General features: G+C 49.8%; 1 protein-coding gene across 2 annotated transcripts in view; it reads right to left on the bottom strand.

The window, feature by feature from the left end:
* ACSS2 (acyl-CoA synthetase short chain family member 2) overlaps positions 1-22,183 on the bottom strand; it is a 29,734-nt gene extending 7,551 nt beyond the window's left edge. Inside the window, exons 1-8 of one of the 2 annotated variants that reach the window (XM_063404664.1) lie at positions 21,995-22,183; positions 21,547-21,742; positions 4,945-5,036; positions 4,350-4,453; positions 3,998-4,070; positions 3,152-3,227; positions 2,138-2,252; positions 559-597 (exon numbers count right to left, since the gene is read on the bottom strand). In XM_063404664.1, the coding sequence (XP_063260734.1) occupies positions 559-597; positions 2,138-2,252; positions 3,152-3,227; positions 3,998-4,070; positions 4,350-4,453; positions 4,945-5,036; positions 21,547-21,742; positions 21,995-22,118 (819 nt within the window). In that variant the 5' untranslated portion in view covers positions 22,119-22,183. The remainder of the gene's footprint in view (positions 1-558; positions 598-2,137; positions 2,253-3,151; positions 3,228-3,997; positions 4,071-4,349; positions 4,454-4,944; positions 5,037-21,546; positions 21,743-21,994) is intronic. The other variant, XM_063404665.1, reaches the window with a different exon arrangement.
* Between the last annotated feature and the right edge of the window lie 1,026 nt (positions 22,184-23,209).

The following is a 23,209-nucleotide window of genomic DNA, read 5'->3' as shown; positions in this document are numbered from 1 at the left end:
ATCCCTCCTTGAAGGATCTCAGATTTAGCAGCCAGCCTCCAGTGCCCCAGGGAGGTCAGACCCATGGCACTGTGTGTCTCTGCCTGCCTACTCTGGGGTCCAGAGGCTCCTTGCAGGAGGCAGGCAGAGTCCACATGATGGGTCTGGAGATCCAGGCCTGCTGCCTGTGGCCAGGAAGCTGCAGGTGACCCCTGCCAGCCTCTCCACGAAGGGAAGTGCATTGTGAGAGCTGCTTGTGAAAGGCAGAGAGCCAAAGCCTGCCCTGGATGCTGACACTGCATCCCAGTGGCTCTGCACTGCCCCAGCAGCACGCTGGCCTGCCCCCAGGGGTCACGGATGTGGCTCTGCTTCTGGAAGCACTGGTGGCACTGCATCCACCCCACGCCGTGGGCAGCCCGGCCAAGCTGGGTGGGGTCTGTCACTGACATGCAGCTGCTGGCACCACGGTTAGGAGGGCACGTGTGGCTGGGCAGCCAGAGCAGTTAAGGGAGGTGGGGAGCTGCATGGGAAGCAGAGGAGAGGTGCCAAAAAGAGGAAGGCGGTGCTGTGTGTAAATACCTTGGGATGGAGTTTCTGTGAGCTTTCAGTCTTTTTTTCCTGTTAAAAATCCACAAAGAGGGCGTGAAATCCGGGAAGCGGAGGATCCACACCGGGCTTTGCAGGCAGGGAGCTTCTGAAGCCCACAGGCCTGGATGTTGGGAGATCACCCTGGCAGGCTGGAAAATGCTCAGATCCAGGGCTGGGCCAGGAGATGCCCTCTGAGCAGAAGCCTGCCCATTTCCATCACCTTCCCTGGGTACCAGCTGCCTCCAGGGCAGGTCCCCAAGGCCACCTCCTGCACATGGCTGGCTGGGAACAGAGGCACAGAACCAGCCCACAGACCATCTGATAGCTTCATACAAACCAACAGGACAGCAAAAATGCATCCACGAGGGAAAGAATCCTCAATGAAGTGTCCAAACAAGGAGAGCAGAGAGAACCAAAGGGTAAGAGACACCCTCCAGCCTCCCCCCAGGACATTCTGCACAAAAACCTCACCTCATCTACTGGAACCAGCACAAGGACAGGCTGCCCTGCAATCTGCCTGCCAGGGAAACCTCACACAGGAAGGCTGCTCTTCCCAATCCAGTTTTCCCAATCCTTTGCACCTACCCTGCCCTCACAAGAGAAGGGGCAGAGCAGGCCAAGGAACATGGCCAGGCTGTCAAACAAAGAGCAACACTCCAATAAAATTAACACAGCTGAACAAGGGAAAGTAACTCAAAGGTAGAGAAATTGCTGGACTTCTTGTTCCAGGGATGTGCACAGACCATTCCTCCTGAAAGCCGAGTCTAAAGCTCAAATACTCCCCAAACACAACCCACTCCTGAGCCAGCAGCAGCCTGGGGATAACTCAGTGCAAATAATCACCCAACACAGAGGGACAGACGACAATGTGGCAAGATTTGGAGCTGTGGGGCAGCTGACAGACTTTGGAGCAGGTAAAGGCTGGACACATCAAGGCTGATCAGCAGCCTTGGGAGCTCAACAGGCAGCCATAGCTCCACAACACCTTCTCCTCCTTCCACCCCTGTCTCACCACATGCCTCTAGCCCACATCCTTTCATCTGCCTTCAGTTGCAAAGGAAAGTCCCAGCCTGAGAGCTGACAGAGTCCCTGTGCCAGCTGCACAGAGCCTGCACTGCTCTCAGCAGAGGATTGCTGCCCTGTCATGGGGCTGCACTGAGCTCACGCAGTGAGCACAGATCTCCTGGGTTTCCTCTCCTGCTGTCACTGTCAGAGTTACAGTGCAGTTCAGCATTTGTCTTTGCACAAAAGTGGGGAGAGACAAAGGTTTAGGAAGGAAAAACCTTGCACCAGGTAGAGGAAAATGAGCATCTTGTCCCTAGTGGCTTTGGAAGATGTACCCAAGGCATCCCATGGGCTGGAAGGAAGCAGCAGGGAGAGGATCTTGGTAAGGAAAAGGAACCATTTCTCAGACAACTCACACAGCAACAACAGCAAGGAGGGGTGAAAAGAGGAACAGGAGTCAGAACAGGAGCGTTCAGGGAATCACCGCAGTGGTTTTGCACTGATCAATTCGCTGGTCTCAGGCCCATGGTAATAAAACCCCCCTCTCATCCCACCAGGAACACACCTGCACTTCCTGGCACAGCCTTTTCAGAGGAGGAGACTTGCTGCAGGTCCCGTCCACTGCTATCTCGTCCCTGCCCAGGTGCTTCACCACGATGCACTTTTTCAAAGAGGATCCCCTGTAAAAGGCAGGAGCTGTCACACTGAGCTGCTCAGGGGCTGAGCCAGCCCTTCCTGGGATTCACAGGCAGCACTGGAGGCAGTGCAGGGCCCTGGAGCTCCTTCTGTTGAGCTGGAGCATTTGCTGCCATGCAAACTGCAGGTACACCATGAGCTTCCAAGGAAACCAGCCACAGGAACAGCTCGGAGAGCAGGAACTGTCTGTGCACAGCTTACTGGGGATTTATCAGGTGTGATTCCTGGGGAGAAAGTGGGGGTCCCACAGGTCTCTCTCCCAGGACACTCATGTGGAGATTCCTTACAAATCCCAAATTTGCCTGCCTGTGACTAAGAACAAGCCCTCCTACCAGGAGATGTTAGTGGCTGCTCCAACCCCTAGGCATGACTAGACTGTCTCAGGGGGAGGAAAGGCTTCCAAAGCCTGATCATACATCAAGGAAAGGCGTAGGTGTTTGCCTCCTCATGAGGGTAAAGATAGCCTACAAAACACTGACAGAATGATCTTATTTCCCTTCAACCTTGTTCAAGGTATCAACACAGTCTCCACCAGTTAATTCCCAGCTTCAGGATCACTTCTGTCCTCCCAGGTACCTATTTTTACAGATATAAAGACTCATGTTTTCTAAGGAGTGTGAATTTCTAACATGCAGACTATCTGCCCTGAATTTCCCTGTTTGATCTAACACACAAACCCACTCTCAGTCTCACACAAGCTACACAGATGCTGTGTCTGTAAGCTTGGCACAGTCGTTTCACCAGGATTATTTCCCTTTCTGTAACATCTGATGACTGTTTGTGTCAGGCCTGCTGCAGAGTCTGCCCACCTATGACAACTCCCATTTGTGCAGGAGCAGATTCTGGCAGCGATGCCCTTTTCTGCCAGGGAATCCAGACTTACTTGTCTTTACATTTCCGGACGGCTTCGTCTGCAATCTGCTTCAAGTTGACCAGTTTGTCCCCTCGATAAAAGGCATCTGCAAAACAGTGAGGGAAACATCAGAGGGGCTTCCCAGCCAAGGCAGCCTGGGACAGCTGGAGCAACAAGCAGCTTCAGGAGGGCAGAGCAGAGCTCATGCACTGGAGCGAGGGGAAGCAGACAAGCAGCTGATGGGAAAGCTTTCCTAATGCACCCTTTTAGCCTAGAGAAAAGATGCCAAAAGACACGGTAGAATTCCTTCTCTGGGAGAGGTCCCAGTTTGACCTGACAAATCTCTTGGGAATATTCTGTGGGAAATAATCCAATGCGTCCAGAACACAGATTGCAGTTAAGTCAGTCCTTTTCATGCCATGTAATAAAAGCACTATTTCTTGCACTTCTGGAAAAAACAGCTGGGGAAAAACATGCAACTACTGCCACATTCTTGATCCTTTGCTTTACAAGTCTGGGAGCTACAGCAGAAATGTCCTTAAAATTGGGAAGAGTGGGAATTCTTACATCAGGCCTACCTTATGATACATCTCGCAAACATCTGGCTGATTTTGAGGAGGGACATGGATGAGAAGTGTTTGGAAACATGCTATTAGCAGCTGGTGACATCAGGCTTTACAGGACAAACTGCAGGGCTGCTTGGAGCTTTCACCACATGTTTGGAGTGGGAAGAACATTCGGGCACAGCTACAGCACTGTATCTGCTTTGGGAGGCTCAGCTGAGACACTGGCCCTCCCTGTGCCCCTTCCAGGCTGCTAAAATAAAGACCTCTCAGCCAGGCAACAGGAAGAGAGTTGCTCAGACATGTGTTTTACCTGCCGTGATGAGGAGAGAGCAACCGCAGTCCAGGATCCGCTCACAAAGGGAGTCTGCAGAGAAACCTGCAAACTGCCAGACAGCACACAGCAGAGTCAGCAAAGACACATAGAAACCCAGCCCTCAACCCCCACTGCTGCTGTGCTGTTCACCCCAGCCAAATGATTCACCACCAGGCACTGATGGAGAGAGCTACAGGAGCTCAGTGCACAGTTAATGCAGCGAAACAGCAACATCTTAACTGAGCTTCCATCCATCTCATGGTCAGCACTCATCTTTCCAGCTCCTCTCCCAAAACCAAGAGCTGCTCCTCTCAGAGCTCAGCACCAAGAGCAAAGGGCTTGTTCCTACCACAACAGAGTGCAGAGCTCCAATCCTGGCACAGGCCAGCATGGCTACGACCAGCTCCAGGATCATTGGCAGGTAGATGGAAACCCGGTCTCCTTTTTTCACCCCTATGGAGGGAAAGTGAACATGGCAGTTGTCAAAATGAACATGTTACGTGGCAAAAGAACAAGATATAGAAATAAATCAATTATTTTAATTCCACATTTATATGCACACAATAAAGCTTCAGCTGGAGTTAGAGCTGAAGCAGCCTTGGGTTTTGCCTTTCAAGCATTACGGCTCTTGACAGATGATGACAGTGAACAATCCATGTTCTCATCTGCCTCCCTGAATGAAGCAGGAAAGTAACCAGAGCCCACTGTTTGTTGGAAAACCCCAGAGCAGGAAGTTTTGAGCACTGATTTCTTCCTTGTACAGCTGATATGACTAGCACTGATCAGTCTTCACAGACAGAGCCAGGAACGAATCTGTGCGTTACAGAGCAAATTGATGAGAATTACTCAACAGACTGGCAACCACACAAGCAGTGACCCCAGTTTCCAAACCCCTGGCCAAATGCCTCCCAGTATCCAGTGCTGCTGTTGCCCCAGCTGTGTACCTTGGCTGCGGAGGACATTGGCAAACTGGCTGACTTTGTGCAGCAGCTCACGGTAGGTGATTTTCGTGGAATCCCCGGGTTCATTCCCTTCCCTGGAAAAGCAAGATAATCTTTGTTATAGTGCAGCAGTACAAGGTAAGACTGACGCTGAAAACTGCTCTGGCCAACAAATATGTCCTCACACGCCCTTCCAAGCACAGAGTAACCAAACTCTAAAAATCCTGTTCTGAACTGAAGTCCTCCAATAGCAGGAAAATTTAGTCCAAAGTGCCCACCCATTGTGTAGATCACTACTGCAAGCAACTGAATATGTGAAATGGAAATACTGGCACTTTCAGAGAGGCAAGGAGAGTCCAACAGAACCAAACCTAGGAGTGCACAGGCTCAGGAGCACTCTGGGATTTATGGCATGGCTCCCTCACTCCTGGGTGCCTGCAGGTGTCTCTGCATGAAGCATGGGCTAACGTGCAGCAACACCCAGCCTCTGAATACCTGACCTCAGATGGGCTGCAGTGGGATGCCAAGGCCTGTCTTGTTTCCCAAGGTCATATATAAATACACCCATGTATGTTTGTTCAGTGTCACGCCTGCTCTGCCTTATTCTCCCTGTGCTCCTCTGTGAACCCACTGCAGGTTCCTGCAGCCCAGACTGCTGGGAAGAAGAGCCAAGGGCTGCACCCAGAGAAGGGACAGGAATGTCACATCCCCAGGGAAATGGCTTGCTACTGAAGTAATAAACAGCTAATTTTAATGTGACTCAACACTTCAGCCATGCAAATGACGTGGTACTCCCAAAGTATCAGGAGATTCATAAAGAATTTGACATGACTTTACAGTGGAGAAACAGCAGCCTCCTATACTCTAGAAGGACAGAGACACTTTTCCAGGTCTCTCCAAGGCAGCCAGCACAGGAACTCCAGTGATCCGCAGCTGAACAGGGGTATCACATCACTCTCAGCAGCCAGTGCTTCTGGAAAAGTGTCCCCTTAGTGTGTGCAGCCAAATTAAAAGAACCACTGGTGCTGGGGAGAGGCCAGGAAGCACCTCCATGCCATGTGCTCCTTCAGGATTGTAGGCTCTGCCTAGCTCTGAAACAGAAACTTCACTTCTTCAACACACCAAACAGAGCACTCCAAAACTAAGTACACAATTCTAGTAAAAATCAACCACTTCCCCCAGCAACACAACCAGCAGGAAGGTTTCTGGGATGCAGAAATTCATAAAGCAACACCCTAATTTCCCAAGTAATTCTGTAAATGATGTCATTCTGTGCCAGCACAACAGTGACCACATGCTCCAATGGCAGACATGGTGGAGAAACCACAAGAGCTGGGAGAGCCTCACAGATACAAGCTCTGCTCCTGCCCATGTAGAACAGGGGTTCCAAAACTGGTGGATACACCTGGGTCATCATTCATGGATCTGCTGCTTACACATCTGCTGCTTGCCTTATCCCTCTTGATACCCAGTTACACTCCTGGCTTCCCCTGTGCCCTGCAGCAACTGGGACTATGGATACCTGAACTGACATAAGACAGGGAATCTTCCCACCACTGGCTGCTGGAAGGGTGATTCTCTGCTTGATATTTTATGCTCCTTCTAAGTTTGACCCCTTCTAAGTGCAAAGGGAAGAGACACAAGAATACAAAGCTAAAGCAAAGTGTGGGAATATGAACCAGTGCCCAAGGCAGGCGGCTCAGCCTCGACATCCCAGCATTTTCCTTATTTTTTCCCATCACAGCCAGAAGCATCACTTTGAGCTAAATGAGATGTGAAACTATTAGTCAAGGTCCCTTACAGCAGGACTCTCAGCTAGGAAAGGGAAACCAGGAAATCAGTTTCCTTTTTCATTCTGTTACTTGAGGTCAAAGATGCAAGAGCTGATTCCAGTGCTGGGATGAGCAGCTGTAACTGATCTGGCTCACAGGAACAGCGTCTGCTTTGCTGTGTCTGGCTGCACACTGAGTACCTTCCCTCACCATCCAGGTTTTCCTTTGTGCATCTACATCAAGGCTGGTGCTGTGCAAACCTGCTTGTGTCCAGACATGCAGGATCACGGTGTGTGCAGCTCTCTCCTCAGCCACGAGCCTTGCTATGGAATAGCTCTTAAAAGACAATTATAATGCTCCCAAATGCAAGCTGAAGTATCCCAGCCCACTAATCCCTCACCTGAAGGTCACTGGGGTCTGCTGGGCACCTGTGGAAGCCAGCCCCTAGCTCAACAAACAGGACAGGGAGGAAAGATGTCCCTTTGTCCGTGCTCTGGCCCAGCAAAGGATCTAATTACAGCCTTTACCAAGAGAAGAACACGTTAGGAGGAAAGACTAGCACAGGCAGCCCAAGGCCCTGTGTGCTATTTGGGGGCTGAGCAGCCAAGGGCAGTGGCAGCCAGGTCACCCAAGCTGTGGGTTCTCAGGGGAGTAGCCATGCACACGGTGCCCATGAGGGACACACCAGCCCTGAGCCACCCGGCACAAGGCACCGCTGGGACAGTCCTGCTCCCCTGCACGAGAGGCACATCTCAAATACGCCAGGTCCTCCTCCTTGGCAGGATTTCAGAGGGACATTCAGGCCAAGGAATGTACCCAGGCTTGTCCTGAAGGCCAGAACTAAGTCCTCTTGCATAAGGCACTACAGCAAAAGCACAGAGCAGAGTCAAAGAGAAGTTAAAACTTCTGTGAGGATTTTCAGGAGTCCCTTCTACCCATTTGCGTGACTGTAAAACAGCTCCTCTAGCACCAGCAGGGCAAACCTCAGGCTTCAGATTTTAAGAAGACCTTTTGTTCAATGGGAAACAAATCATGTCCTTGTCTCTACAGGACAAGATGCCTCCTCTCAATGCATCTCCAGCCAGGGCCTCGAGCAGTCTCCCAAGAGCAGGCAATTGCATTATGTCTGCCTGCCTCTGAAAATAGTCTGGAGTGCCCACAGCTGTACTCAGTGGGCTACAGCAGCACTCAGACTGCTCAAGCCTCTGCTCTGGCACAAAAGCCCAGTGAATGATGCATTTTTAGACAGGGCACTTAAAGGAATGCCCACTTGCACGCTATTGAGTACTCTCTGCATCGAAACCGAGCCTGTAAACTCGTGGCATCCAACTTCTGCCAGCAGCATGCTCCAAACGGTGCCCATCTGAAAATAAGCAAGAGCTGTCAGCCCTGAGCGTTTCACATGGGCTCCCTTGTCCAAATTCAACTGAAAAAGAAATAAAACTGCGAAAATAAACCTCACTCCTCTGAAAACAGCACCACAGAACTCACATCCACAGTTCTAACCCCACCAAATCCAACACTCCCCAAATACATATTTTTTTTAAGATCTATAGGTGAAAATAGTTGGCAGCAGCGCTGCTGCAATTGTTCATGTGCAATCTGTGCTCTAACAGCAAGGCTTCTTCTGAAAGGAAAATCCAATTCTCAGCTCCCCAAACATCCCAGATACATCATTAGATGAAACACATGGTGAAGCATAGTGAGTCTGACGTTTTCTTCATCTTCAAACCAAGTCCTACATTTAGCAACTGTAATCCAAAATTTTACAGTATCATCTGGCTCACGGCAGGAATGCATTCGAGATTTTTAGCACTTGAAAAGCCTGTGTTTTACATATTGCATGTTGTGTGAATGCTCAGCTGGAGGAAACCAAGTCTGGCCATATGGAATACATACAGAAGAAATTCTTCCCTGTGAGGGTGGAGAAGCCCTGGCACAGGGTGTCCAGAGAACCTGTGGCTTCCCCATCCCTGGAAATGTCCAAGGCAGGGACTGACAGGCCTTGGAGCAACCTGGGATGGTGGAAGGTGTCCCTGCCCATGGCAGGGAGCAGAACTAGATAACCTCTAAGGTCCCTTCCATACCAACCAATTCTGATTGTAAGATCTCCACTGAACCACCCACTGACTCAGTAAATGCAAGTTCTTCAACTAAACACACAGAGACACAATTGGAAGCCCTCTGTGGCAGGTCTCCTCCTAGAAATTGTGATTTGTTAATGAAGTCAGGTTTCCTGCAAAGAGGAGAGTTTTGTATCTCTATCTGACTTGAGCCCAGCCCTGCTCAAGTCAGATCCCTGTCAATGTACAAAAGGCAGCCCAGGCTCTGCAGAGCTCTTACCCTCCTGCTCCCTTCTGCCAGCAGTTAAGACAAGGGGCTCCCCACTTCAGAGCAGACACTGTGACACACACAAAGCCCTGTGGCACAGACCCTGCCAGCGTCCGAGCAAGGAACAATTGCATGGAGAAGTCACACAGGTAGGAGAGGAAAAAATATCAGGTGAGAAAGCCAAACGCTTGTCACCTCTGTGGCACACCACACTTACAGGGGGCTCACACACTGCCTGCCCAGCTGGGAGTTTCATCTTGGAGGTGCAGAGCCACAGAGTTTCACCTGATGCCAGGTACTAAATCAAGCTTCCCTGTCAGAGCCACCACGCAGGTGAGCAAATGATTTAGTGCTGTACATACACAGTGTAGTAGGGAAGGTGGTTTGTAGGAGTAGGTAAGCATTTCTGCAGAGCCTCATTAGCTCAAGCACTGACCCTGTGGGGCAGCCAGGGATGAGGAGCAGCAGCGTGGGAGAGGTGTGCTGTGCTCAGATGCTCTCCTGGATATTTGCACCAAAGCAGGTTAAGAAGTTACTGTGCTCTGCCAAGCAGCAGGGCTGACTACAGGACTTTCCAAAGCATGGTCTGCTTCACCCAACCAAGTGAGCTGAGCCCGCCTCAGCTGTAGGGTGACAAACACAAGGGAGGGGACAGGAACTCAGTGGCCACAGCAACACACTCTTCCCAGAGCACCCAAACAGACCAAGCAAAGCTGACCTGAAAAGGAATCACCAACACTTTTTGGGTCTTCTCTTTCACCACATTTCTAAAGAAAAGTTATTTGCATCACTTGTTTGAGTAACAGACAACTACGAGTCCCTAAGCAATGGCACAGAGCAGCAGGAAGCGTGGGTTGCATCAGTGGCAATTACAGTTTTCAAAGGAATTGAGGATGATAATTGTGGTTTACAAGGGCTACAACACCACCGAGAAGGTGACGTACAGGAGAAAAGGATAAAATGAAGCCAAGCAAGTGAAGTGTTAGAAGTCTTCAAGATCTGCCAGACCATCTGCAGATCCACACAGTCAGAAACAGAAAATCACAGACCAAGCCAAGTTGAGGACAAAGACAAAGCCTTTCTGATTCCTGGAAATGTTCCCACTGAGAACCATAGGTGCTGCAGATCATTTAAACTATTTTCTCTTCTAAGCTCCTGTGAACACATCACTCACTCCCTTTTTGCACATGACAATGGCTTTAAACTGAAAGAGAGTAGGTTTAGATTGGATATTAGGAAGAAATCCTTCCCTGTGAAGGTGCTGAGGCCCTGGCACAGGGTGCCCAGAGCAGCTGTGGCTGCCCCTGGATCCCTGGCAGTGTCCAAAGCCAGGTTGGACAGGGCTTGGAGCAGCCTGGGACAGTGGAAGGTGTCCCTGCCATGGCAGGAGAGTGGAATGAGAAAAGTTTTAATGTCCCTTCTAACCCAAACCATTCCGTGACTGAGTAAAAGCAGTGACCCAAAGTTACCCAGCACAGGTGGGGGGCACTTCAAAGGTAAATTTTCAGAGCACAGCAAACCATCTCAAAGCTACCAGGTCTCATTTTCTGACTGGCAGAGATGTGATGGCAGTCCATAGAGCAATTTCTCTTAATGCAGGACAAAGGCTCTGCATTTTACCTACTGGAATGCCCCCTTAAGAAGACATGGATTGCCAGTTTGGAAAAGGTGTTGTAAGAGGGAAAGAAGCCTTTGCCAGATGATGCTATGTCACAGGAACAATTTGCACAGTGGGGAACCACAGAGAGACTCAATGATCTCAAAGATCTTTTCCAACCTAGTTAATTCTGTGATTCTGTGACTCCAGTAGAGCAGAGACAGGAACTGTGGGAATGTCCACTCTAGAACATCTCTGTTGCCATCTAAACTAAAACATGCTCAGAACTCAAAATCCCTCCTAAATGTGGAACCAAATGCAGCACGAGAGATGTCCAGCTCCTGCTTCACCAGCAGCCTGTCCCAGAGCAGGGTACAAGGTAAAGGAAGGGATTTTCCTGCTGTGGTGACAGCTCTTCATGTGCAAGGTCACTGGAGGCGGCCAGGAGGGCTCCTGGCTCCCTGATCCGTTCCACATCCAGAATTAGAGCAGCCAAAATGCCAGGCAGAGCTGGGCCAGCCAGGTCCCTGCCATTGGGGAATGTGCTCACGTGTGAGCCGCATGGGCAGCGAGAGCCCCCGGCGTGCTCGGCCACCGTGGTGACAGCTGCTCACACACCTCCTGCCACAGCCTAGCCTCGGCTGCTCTTAGGACAGCCCCAGAAACTGCTGCCTGGAAAGGGTCTGCCTGGACATGCCTTGGTTTCTCAGGAACAACAGCAGACAAAATTGAAAAAAAAAAAAATTGGATTTCTCCTTATGCCGCAGCCTTTCTTATGCCATTTGAGAAAGGAACAGCACTCGAGTAAAGACAGCCTTTTAAATCTGTTCTTGAGAAAATAGATTACATTGAAACATGATGTTTGGAGACAGCAGCTGTGCATGATAATGAGAAAAAGACACCCTTTCATCAGAAAAAGATTCTGGTATTTGCATGGATTGTTCAATATGGAAATACTCTTAAATGCACAAACAGCTGGGTCTGCAGCAGGTCTGCAAAAACCTCCACGAGAAAATTTCATAATAATGGGGCAGACTGCCCAGCCCTGCCCATCTCTCACCACAGTAATGTAAAATTCCCAAGGGAGTTCTGGGAAGACTGAGGTTTCCTGAGCAGCAGGTTTACCAGAAAGTTCAACCCCACCATCACCACGCTTAAATCCCCTTGCATCACAACACGGATCAAGAAAGAAGAAGTTGCACAATGACAGAGCTCAGCTTGGGAGGGGCTGGTGTAAAGGTTTTCCCAGTGTGTTCAAAAATACTTGGCAGCACTGAGAGAACATCATTGAGAAAACCCGGGAACAGAAAGCCCTGGGAAAAGAATAATCTTACCAGTTTAATACCATCCCTTCCTAAATCCACACTGTTGACTCTGACAACTGCATTAAAACCAGCTTTCCCCTCCAGTGTCTTCCATACACTAAGGTAGGACCTAACAAAGCTCTGCTCTCAAATCCATCTCTGAGCCAAACCATCCCAAGTTAAAGTTGATCATGTATCTAGCATGAATGGGCTCCTGTTGGTGTTATGAAACCCAAAGCAGCTGTGTCAAAGCAGGAGCCCTGTGCTCTGCAGGGCACAATGTTCTGTGTTCAGCCCCAGCCCCATCCCCTCCAGCCCAGCTGACTCCAACACAGGCACTGTGCATTTTACAGAACAGCCAAAATGGAGCTTATTCCTACAGGGACACTGAGTCGCCATCTGCTCTTTGATCAAGGAATCAATCCTCCTCTCACCTTTAAAAACAGCTATGTGGACATGCAGCCTACAAAGCAAACACCCAACACCCTGCATGGTTGTTACTGTCCCATAGGAAAACCACATCCATCTTTCTGTCCTTCCTTCTCATTAAACACATTTCCAGCTACTCTTTGTACCTGCAGCCTTTCAGAAGCTGAACAAATACCAGAGGCATCTAAAGAAATAATATTTATCTTGTGCAGCCAAAGCACTCTGCCATACCCTGAGCGATCTTACACCACAGAGCCCAGCTGGAGGTGGACACTGCTCCAAAACCACTCTTTATTTATCAACCTGCCAAAATTCCCTCCCTCCAAAGTTACTCCACTCATGGCAGGCTATGCCCTAAAATCTCCTTCAAGCACCTTTCTTTAGGCAGTGGGGTGCACAGACATCTTTAAAGGAATCAACACCTCCCACAACTGCTGGTTCATCAGCCAACATGGGCAAGTGGCTGATGAACCAGCCATGGGATTTGTGCACTCTGTGCTCACACTTGAGAGCCAGAACACTCCAGGGGAGCAATTCTGGGGAAGATGGGATTGACAGCAGCCAGCAAACCCCTCTTCAAGGGAAATGTACTCTCACCCTGGCACTTTTGACAAGATAAATCATTTTATGAGCCATACAGACCACATGTAAATACGCTGGTGATAGTGTCGGCAGTCACGCTGTGCTGATGGGCTCAGCGAGGAGAATTTGCACTCTGTGGCTTCACAAGTTTCCTGCTTGATACTGAATAACCATCAAGTCAAGAGGAAAAACATCAACTCTCTTACTTTCTGAAGTACTTTAGAACATGAGAGAACAACCAGTGGAGAAAAACAACAGCTTTTTGCATATTTTATTTAGAGGAGAGGTTTTTAAAAGCAAATTCTAATTACTTTTTTAGAAACAAAATAATCATATAGCGTTGCAACAGAGGTCATGTGAGAGACTCACCCAGCACATCATGGAGTTTGGCTGCCCTCAGTCAGCACCTGTAACCTCAGCAGCCAAACCCACTGAATGCTGCAGAAGAATGTGCCAGTTTGACAAGAGAGGAAACATTTTAGATGTTTACCATCAGAGAGGTTTTCAAAGGAGCATGGACTATTTTTACCAGTCTAGTGGGAGTAGGGCTTATATTCAGTACAGAACAGCTGATTGTTTGTTTAAACAATTTACAGTTGGGCTGTTCAAGAGCCCCTGGATGAAGCTTGTGTAAGTAAAATAATCAACGAGCTGCCTGCAGCTGGGAAATGCCCCATTTTGGGAAATAGTTGCCTCTCTGTCGGGAACATTCTGCCAAATTTTGAAGAGCTTCTAGAAACACAGAAAGCCAGGCAAGACAATTCCAATGGAGGTTCAAACAATATCCATAAAGGGCGTGGTAGGAAATTGAACTCTTAATCAGATTTTTGATGGACGTTTCAATTTCATGCATCATAAACCTCCAGAGGTGAAGGCCAGGTGTCACCTGCTGGAGTGTTGTTTAGGGAACGTCTCTTAGAAGATGGTCAGTGGCAACAGGAATGGAAAATATGCTTCACTGTCACTGAATGAATCATCAAATGAATGGTCTGGGTTGGAAGAGACCTCAGGACAATCTGGGTCCATGGGCACAGACACCTTCCACTAGACCAGGTTGCTACAAGCTCCGTCCAACCTGGCCTGGGACAGCCACAGCTTCTCTAGGCACTATTGGGTAGCCAGGTGTGACAAAGCAACCAGGAAGGCCCCCAACTTCCTTGAGGGATTCCCCTGAAGAAGGGAGGTGACATCTATGAAAATTAATTGATGGCAAACTGCCAGGGCTCACAATTTCCTACCACACCTCATTTCAACATTTCCAAGTGATGTGCAGAAATGCAAACAGAAAACTGAAACCCTGCTCCAAAAGGGGGGAGGTGAGAGCTCTTGTGAAACCACTGGCCATAGACACTTCAGCCCAGGAGCTCTGGGCACAGAGAGTCCACCAGGCACAGCAAGTGCAGCGACCCACCAGAAAAATGCTTCCAACGAGCACCCACTCACACCTCTTTCGGCAAAGCCTGAGCATTTTGTCCCCTACTTGGAGCAAGTCTCACCCATGTGTAGCTGGAGGCCTTGTCCACTGCTGCTCCATTCACACTAGGGTGCCACGGGAGGACACACAAGCCATTCACACAGCTAAAATAATCAGGTTTTCTAGTCCAATGAGCAAACTGAAGGCTCTGATCTTCCGTGTCCTGAATCCATACAGAAGTTCACCATCCTCTCTGTCCATGAACTCCATTTATCCACCGCAAGTTTCAAATCTCCAGCCAATATTTGCAATAATGCCATCACTGCACAACCACAGTGCCCCTCCCTAAAGTAATCAAGTATTCTCAAAGCATATCCAGTTGCCTGTAATAGCTGCCAGCAGAACAAGACAAAAGTTTCACAGCCATGAGAAAATCCAGGTGCCACTGTCTGTGCACACCCACCCCCCACACTGCCCCAGGTAGTTATTGGAACAACCACACCCCCAGAACCATGCAGAAAGGCAGCATTGCACAAGGTATAAACCAACAGTTTCAGGTAGGGCTGTAAGCGGAAATTCATTAAAAGATATTAAATTCCTTGTGCTGAATCTAGAGAGTAATCAGAGCTATGAGGAAGATGAGGAAAAAGTACTAAATAGAAACATAAAAGCTGTCACTGGTGTCATTTACACAGCAGCATTGCACTTGTGCTCACAGTAGCTCCAAGAGCCTCTCAGACTAAACTGAAATACCGTGTTGGGTCAGAACCATGGCTGATGTTTGGTCTCCAGGAGCAACAGCAGCAGGAGATGCTGTTTCTGGAGCACGGGAGCCTGGCCACCATCAGCAATTCTGTTTCAACACTGCCCCTGGCAGTCCTGAAGAGTGTCCACTGAAAAGTGAAGATGCAAAGGGCAAGGCTAAACCAGCTCCATAAAAACAGTGTTCTTCCAGGCACACTTGAATTACTTTCTTGGACAGCTTTTTGTGGGAAACCTCCGGAAGCTGGTCTGAAAAGAGCCATTTCCATGTGTTCAGTGCCACCAGCCTCGTGCCCTGGCAGCTCTGCCAGCAGCTCCACCACCTCTCCCAGTGACCTGTTCCACTGCACCCCTAGGGATACAAGTTTGATTTACTGGTTTCCAGGACCCTCTCCATTGCCCTCTCTGGGCAAAGGGGGACTGGCAACCTCCCAGCCCTTGGCACCGCAGCCTTTCGCAAATACCACCAGCATACCCTGGCCAGCAGCTCTGCAATTCCACATTCAAGTTCCTGCCCCTATCTGGGGCACATGCCACCTAGTCCTGGGCACTTACAGACATCCCACTTGTTTATCTGCTCCAATGCTTCCTGGATATTCCCTTGTATTTATATAGATGGATGCTGTGTGCTTGCCAGCAGCAGCTACCAAAGGTTTCTGGGCAAAAGGCTGGAAACAAACAGATCCAACAGAACTCAAATGAAAGCTGCTCCCCTGATTCAAGGCAGTTGAGCTGCTCTCCCAGGCAGGAGAGGTTAAACAGCCCCTGTCCTCACTGCTCTGTCAAGGAGCAACCACCCAAGTGCTACCAGAGTGCCTTCCCTCTTAACAGATTTGACTTAACAAAGAAGAAAATTCCCTCTCTGTTTCCAGGAGCAGGATTACATGTTATTTGAGCTCAGTAAAAACTACTCCCAGAGAAAATCTTCAATAATGTGGAATGCACAAGTCCAGGGATGCTTCTGAATGGGCAAAACCACAGGAGACCACAGGCACCGGGTAACCAAGTGGTCACCAGCCTTTAATACCTGTCCCTTTCCTTCCTTGCACTGCAGAGCAGAGCAGCACAAAGCTGAGGCTGCTCCTGCCCTGCCTGAGATCCTGGGATGGAAGAGGCTCTGCAGAGCAGGAATGAGGCTTGAGAGCTCCAAAACATCAGACTAATCACCCTTCCCAGCATCTCCCTGCAAACCAGCAAGTGTACCTGACATGGATGAGTCAAGTTCTGCTTTCAAGTCAGTCCTTGGAATGGAAAAACTTCAACTCCCAGTGACTCTGAGCACACCAAGTGCCAGAGTACCACAGTGCTCAATCTGCTGACTCACAGCACCCAGGAAAGCACACCCTACACATGCCTGAAGGAGGCAATTTGCTGTTCTCAGATATTTATTTCACCCCTTTGGCACAACCACTCACCTGGGAATTACCCTGGAGATTTCACTGGTAATGAACAGGATGGAGGATGCAGCACATGGGTACAACAGAAACACTTGGGACAGAAGAACCTCCAGATACGACAGGAGAAAATGGGTCTCAGCACACACACACAAAGCCCTTGGTAACAAGTTTTAGACCATGATCCCTGTGTTTTCCAATCCCTCAGGCCAAACTGACAACCTCAAACTCTTAAGCAGGCTGCCCTGGAGCAGCATCATCTTTGTATCTCATCTGTAATCTCCAGCAGGGAATTCAGAGCAGTTACATGAAATCAGTTAATTTTAAACCCACCATGACCTTGCTCCAAATAGCCCACAGCCAAAGCTAGAGACTCCATCCACTTATGGAGAAAAATCAGGGAGCTGCACCTGAGGAGAAGCTGTGAGTGCCTCCTGTCCCAGCCTGTACTTAATATATGAGTGCCCAAACACAGTGGCCGCTTGAACTAGCACACAGCACTAACCACACTGTTTGGTGACTGCCCAGAACTGGGAAAGGAAAAATTTCAAAGAAGGCAGGAAAGCACATGACTTGGACATGCCTGAGCTACTACACTACTCCCCGTAGTCCCTGTTTTAATACCATGTTTCTACTGATGCTCCCCCCACCCCCAGTCCTGCACTACCCACACAGCTCAGTCATTCCCATGATGCAGGGATATTCCCCTTTGGAGGGATGAGAAATGCTGTCTGAAGCTCCCAGTTTTGTCACCCTCTCCCACACTGGCAGATTTCACAAAACCCACCAGAAAAGAGCTACACTTTCTATGATGGAATCTACAACTATCACTGCCCTCGAAGAAGGTACAAGATTTACAGCTCCATAAAATAGTAATACATTCAATATAATTTATTACCTATTTTAGGTGCCATAATGTGCCTGATTTCCAGAAGAAGAGCACTGCTGTTCAGCAGTGCTTCCAAAATAATTAGTATCTGCCAAAACCAGCAATCTATCTCTCTGCACACACAAGAGAGATGACACGGATTGCTGGGGAGGCAGCTCAGAAAGGGCTGAGGGGGCCCAGCCCTTTTCCCATGGAGAATCCCCATCAGGAAAGGAGCTGTGCTGAGCCTGGGTAGTGCTGTGGGCATGAACCAAACCATGCACACCCCTGCAAATGTGGATCAGTAAAGGGAACCTTCCCAGTGATGAATTTTGTTCTTCAGACAAACTGTGATTTAGGGATGTGCTCTCATCACCAGAAGAGCATTGAAAGAGGCTGCATCACTGGAAGGATGAAATCATCCAGGAAGTTACCAAAGAATTGAATGGTCAGTTTGACACAGGATGCTCCAAAATTCTGAAGTCAGTGGGAGCAGCAGACCCAACTGCATCATGTAGAAGCTGGCTCCAATTAAGCACTTGGACAGGCTGGATGTTAACAGCATCCTCTGCCACAGCATCTGTGCATACGACAGATGTGCGAGGTTGGTTTGTATATTTTATTTTTTTTAAACATGCTATTATAGTTGTTTGGGGTTTTTTTCTTATGTAAAGTTTTATTGGAAGAAACCTCAAGGCTACAAGGTCCTAAATCCATGATTACATTTTAAAGTCAAATCATATAAGGAAACCCAAACCAAACAAACCGCACCTTCTAATTTTATATTTGCATGACCTGTTTGTTCTAGGCCCAGAAGAGGCACTCATTATTTTGTTAAACAAAGTTCCAATAAGCTCTGGCAGCCTCTACTATCTTTATTGCTCCTTTCTAGATGCATAATATCATATGCCAATATAAAAAAACCAGAAAATGAATATATTCTCCCAGAGATGGCAAAAGCCAGGAGCACCTGGCTAAGCCCCACCTCCTTGGCTAGAGGGACTCTAAAAACAAAGCTCTACCTCCAGCCCCTGGTCCCACCAGGCACCACCAGCACTGCAGCTGGGGTAACTGGTTTGAGAAACAGAGGCACAGCTTACACACAGAACAGGCCTCATCCAAATACTTTCACACCCCAGGGTCTAATTAGGGAGTTTTGCAATAGGTGGTGTTTTCTTTTAATTCCCACATGGTTATATTTTTACCTCCACAGGCTGCCCAGGCTGAAGTTTATATGAGATTATTAACAAACACTTCAGCACAGAACTGAGGGCTGTCCAAGTGACTTAGGCATGTCTACAGCAGGGTGAAGGAATACTGTGCTCCTGCCCTAATTAAAATCACCCCTCACAAAGTCCTCAGCAGTTCTGCAAGTCCTCTAATGTCCCAGCAGCTGGTCCACTCTGTTTCCCCTTCGAGGCCCAGGGGAGTCACCACAGGTACCCACCTGCACAGCAACCACTGTTACTGACCTCAGCCTTTGCACACCATTATGAAAGAGATTTGACTTTTGAGAGCAACACTTTATCAGAAGCATTTCCTGGAGCTTCTGTTCCTTTTTTCAGGCCACATCAGCAATACCCAGCAGAGAAAGAGGAATCAGAAGCAGTGAAAGCAGAAATATTTGTAACGGCCACATGCAGGCAGAGATATCCTAGTGAAGCAGGCAACAGGGGAAAATCCATGTTTCCTACACACTCAGAATGGCCATTTTGAACTACACAGCCCTCACAGCACCGTAGGATGACACCACGACAGCAAACGTCACCCATATACAAGTTCTGCAGCATTAAGCAATCCCATGTACTGCCCTTTGTGCTGAAAACACAATTCCATGTGGCTTGGGATTAGACCCTCTGAGTGGAGCCAATCTGGGCAGTCCTGGACTGCTGGTGGTGCAGGAACCTTTAGTGCAGCTTGGCCCTAATAAACCCAGACGAGCTGCTCGCTCCTTCCCATCCATGCAAGACTGGGGACAGCAACAGCCAGCAGTTCTGAGTTTTGTAAGGACACGCTGCTTTTCAGAGACACTCAGCAATGCCTCCAAACATTATTCAACTTTTCTCTAATTTTCTCCTCTCTGAAAGCAAAGACCATGGTCCTGTATCTTTTCAGAGCTGGGCAGTCAACCAAGCCTTGGTATAAGTTCAGTTTCCCATCTAGCAGGCTACAGACTTTCTTTAGACACAATCTAGTGGCTCAGGTGTTTAAAAATAAAATAACTTCTTCACCTTTCAGAGGCCTTAATTTCTTTCTCGACCCTTCCTACCGTGTGACAAGTCTCAAGTGTTTTAGGGAGGCAGGCTCATTCCAAAGTGTTAAACACAAAATGTGAAAAGACAAGATGAGGGCAATTAGTTATTGTTTTGTTTTAAAGAAAACCACATGCCCGGAAAGGAGTAATTTGATGAGTTGCAAACCTCAGCCCCACTTCCCCAAGTCCTCAGTGTCACAGGTTTGTCACAGTGTGCCTCTTCCACTGCTCCCACTGGCATTCCCAGCTGACAGCTCCACACTACAGTGCCTGATCTCCTGTGACAGAGCCACGCTAGGAGAGTTTGCCCCACAATAGTCAGGGGAGACTCTCTGCAAGAAGGAAGAGAGACTTTCTTTTTTAGCACTGTGAGCACCACGACTGACAGCCACCCACCATTTTCATATCCACCCCAAGTTTTCTCAGCATCACAAATACCCCCACAACGGCTGCCAGAATAACCAACAAGAAAAATGTTCACCAAGCCCAAATGAAAACTGTGGGTGGCTGCCTCACTGTCACACAAAGATTTATGTGCATGAAGAACCCAGTCCCTCAACAAACCCCAGCACTGAGTGCTGCCAAATGGCTGGCACACCTTCACCTGCAGGAGTTTACAAAGGAGCTTTTCCTTCAGAAGCAGCAGTCATTTTACATTAGAGTGAGATAGAGAATCTATTTAACTAGCAGGGAAGTAAACACGTTCCACCTGTGCCTTATCAATATGATTATCTACTAGGCAGTGTGTGTAATTCTTTCACTGAAGCAGAAGGGCTACGGATAGAAACTCTAGAAACTCTATGGAGCCAATTTTACAGCCACTCTGGTATAACCATGTTCCTTCCAGCAGTGGGGTGGCTCCCCAGTCAACTTTACAGCAGGTGACTCAGGGGGACCTTCAGCTGCACAATAAATCACTTTAGAGGATCTGATATTTTTATGGCAATGACAGTATGATTTCTCCATCTGCTCTGCTCAGGGACTCACCATATCCCAACGAGTTATTGCATGCCTACCATGGGGTACATTTAATTGTGCCTCTGCTCTGCCACATACAGTCATAGCCAGGTTACGTGAATACAAGCTCAAGGGAAACAGCAACATGCACAGGAAAGGCAGGCACAGCTCTGTCTGAGGACACAGCTGTGCTGCCAGCTGAGCTAGTTCCACACGAGTGCATTACTTCTGGAGCCTGGACATCTCGAGGGAAGGTTACTTTGCATCAGTACAAAAACTAAGTTTTACTAAAACTAAGTTTATGGATTTTAACACTAGTAACTACTCTGGTAAAAAAAATCAGAAACATACTCCAGATAGGGTTGGAATTAGCTTTTCTTCTCAAAGGTAGAGAAGCCAGTCTTTCTGAAAGCACTTCACATTTAAGTGCAAGGAATCCACATATAAACTCAGGAATTAGGAGAACCTTTCTGCCACGGGAATGGAAACTTGCCAGACCCACAAAACATAAACACGGGAGATAATGGGGTTTATTGGCTTTTAGCTGTCGGATGTTGGCTGTTCCTCAATCCTGTGCCTCTATCCACATCTACCTCCTCCACCCGGGAGCTGTGGCACCTGCCTCACCCCAGTCTGACCGCTCGGAGCTCTCCGCAGGTACAGCTGCAGAGGCAGGGCTGGGAGTCAGGCGCTCCCCGCTGCTATGCCGGGCACTTCAGTGCATCCCAGGAAGGGCACAGAAGCTTCCCGAGAAGGGCACAGAAGCTTCCCGGCACAGCTCTTCCCAAGGACACTGCAAGCAGACACATGCTGAACCCATCCAAGGATTAGCCCCTCTCAGGTTTTACGTTTTCATTCACCTCAGTAGAAATGGACACTGTTTGTACACTTTAGGGTGCTATTTACACATCCTCTCCACCACGATAAAAACAGAAACTTACCAGTAAAAAGCAACTTTGTCCCCGAGCTTCTTCTCATTGACATTTCTGTCCAGGAGGTTGTAGCAGATGTTGGTGGTCGCTCCTTTCATCCACTCGATGAAGATCTTCCCCTTGGTGACATCGAAGTTGTACTTCAGGAAGGGTCCCGTGTGCTGACGCTTCCAGTAGAACTCTTTAGCGATGTCCCCCCAAAATTCTGCAAAGGCAACGGGCGCCGGAGCCCATGAGCGGGAAACGGGGATGAGGGAAACGGGGATGAGGGAAACAGGGATGAGGACAACGGGGAAGAGGCATGTAACATTCGTGGGGACACGAGGGGCACCCCCTGAGCACCTCACGCTCGGGGCTCCGCGGAGGGCTCCCCGCGCTCCCCACAGCGCCGCGGGCAGCCCCCGGAGGGCCCGGGAGCCGCCGCCCCGCCGCGCCCGCCCCGCGCGGCCCCGCTCACCGTGCGGCTCCTCCACGGAGCGCTGGTACAGGCGCTGGTAGTGGGCCAGCGAGGGGACGTGCGCCGCGGGCAGCAGCTCGGGCCGCGGCCGGTAGAGCCGGGCCTGCTCCCCGGGCAGCACCATGGCGAGGCGCCGGGGCTGTGCGCGGGCGGGGGCCGCCCAGCCCCGCTCCGCCGCCGCGCCGAGCCGGGGGCGGGCACGGCGGGCACGGCCCGCCCTCACGGCGGAGCGGGCCGGCGGCCATGTTCCGGGGCGGCCGTGCGCCCCGCCCTGGCGCTGCTGGCACTGTGGCTCCGCCGGCCCGGTGTCCGCGGTGTCCCTTTCCTAGCAGTGTTCCTGTGTCTGGGGTGTCCTCTTGTTTGCCGTGCCCTTTCTGTCAGCGGTGTCCCGCTGTCAGCCGTGTCATTGTTCCAGTGCTGTCCCGTGTCAGCGGTGACTCCTGTCAGTGTCGCCTGTGTTAGTGGTGTCCCCCGTGTCGGTGGTGACCCCCTATCAGCCAAGTCACCCTGCAGCCATGTACCCTACCCACCGTGTGCCCCCTGTCACCAGCAGTGTGTCCCTCACCAGTGGTGTTCCACTGTCACTCATGGCCCTTCTGTCAGTGGTGTCCCCCTGCCATCAGCGGTGACCCCCGTCAGCAGTGTCCCCTGTCGGTGGTGTCCCCTTGATGGCCATGCCCCCCTGACAGCCATGTCCTACTGTCAGTGCTGTCCCCTGCCAGCCCATTTCCCCCTGACAGCCATGTCCCACTATCAGTGGTGTCCCCTGCCAGCCCATGGCCCCCTGTCCCCTGCCATCAGCCCTGTCCCCCCATGCCAGCAGTGTCCCCATTTAAGAGTGCTGCCCTGTCAGCCACCTCTCCCTCGTCAGCGGGAGCCGTGTCCCCTCCGTGCCAGTCGCTGCCACTTTGCCAGGCAGAGGGAGCAGCCCAGGGCACTATCCGTGAGATCCTCCCTCACCAGCCCCAACACAAGCCAGCGGGTATGGCCACACTCTGTGCCTTGTTCCCCTGCAGAAAACAACTTTGGTTTGGATCCATGACCCTGCACTTCCCCTCCACCGAGCTGTGTGCGCACAGCCAGCTGTGGCAGCTCACTGAGCACCTTCCTCCTGCAAAAACTGTGCACAGATCTTTTGAGGTAGTGAGAAATTAGGCTTCCCCCCCCCCCCCCCCCACTTTTTTTAACCAAGAAGGCAGTCAAATGCTGGAACAG

This window comes from Prinia subflava, chromosome 8, assembly GCF_021018805.1.
Source record: "Prinia subflava isolate CZ2003 ecotype Zambia chromosome 8, Cam_Psub_1.2, whole genome shotgun sequence".
In the NCBI taxonomy this organism is placed as follows: Eukaryota; Metazoa; Chordata; class Aves; order Passeriformes; family Cisticolidae; genus Prinia; species Prinia subflava.
This window is presented reverse-complemented; position numbering and strand designations above follow the sequence as displayed.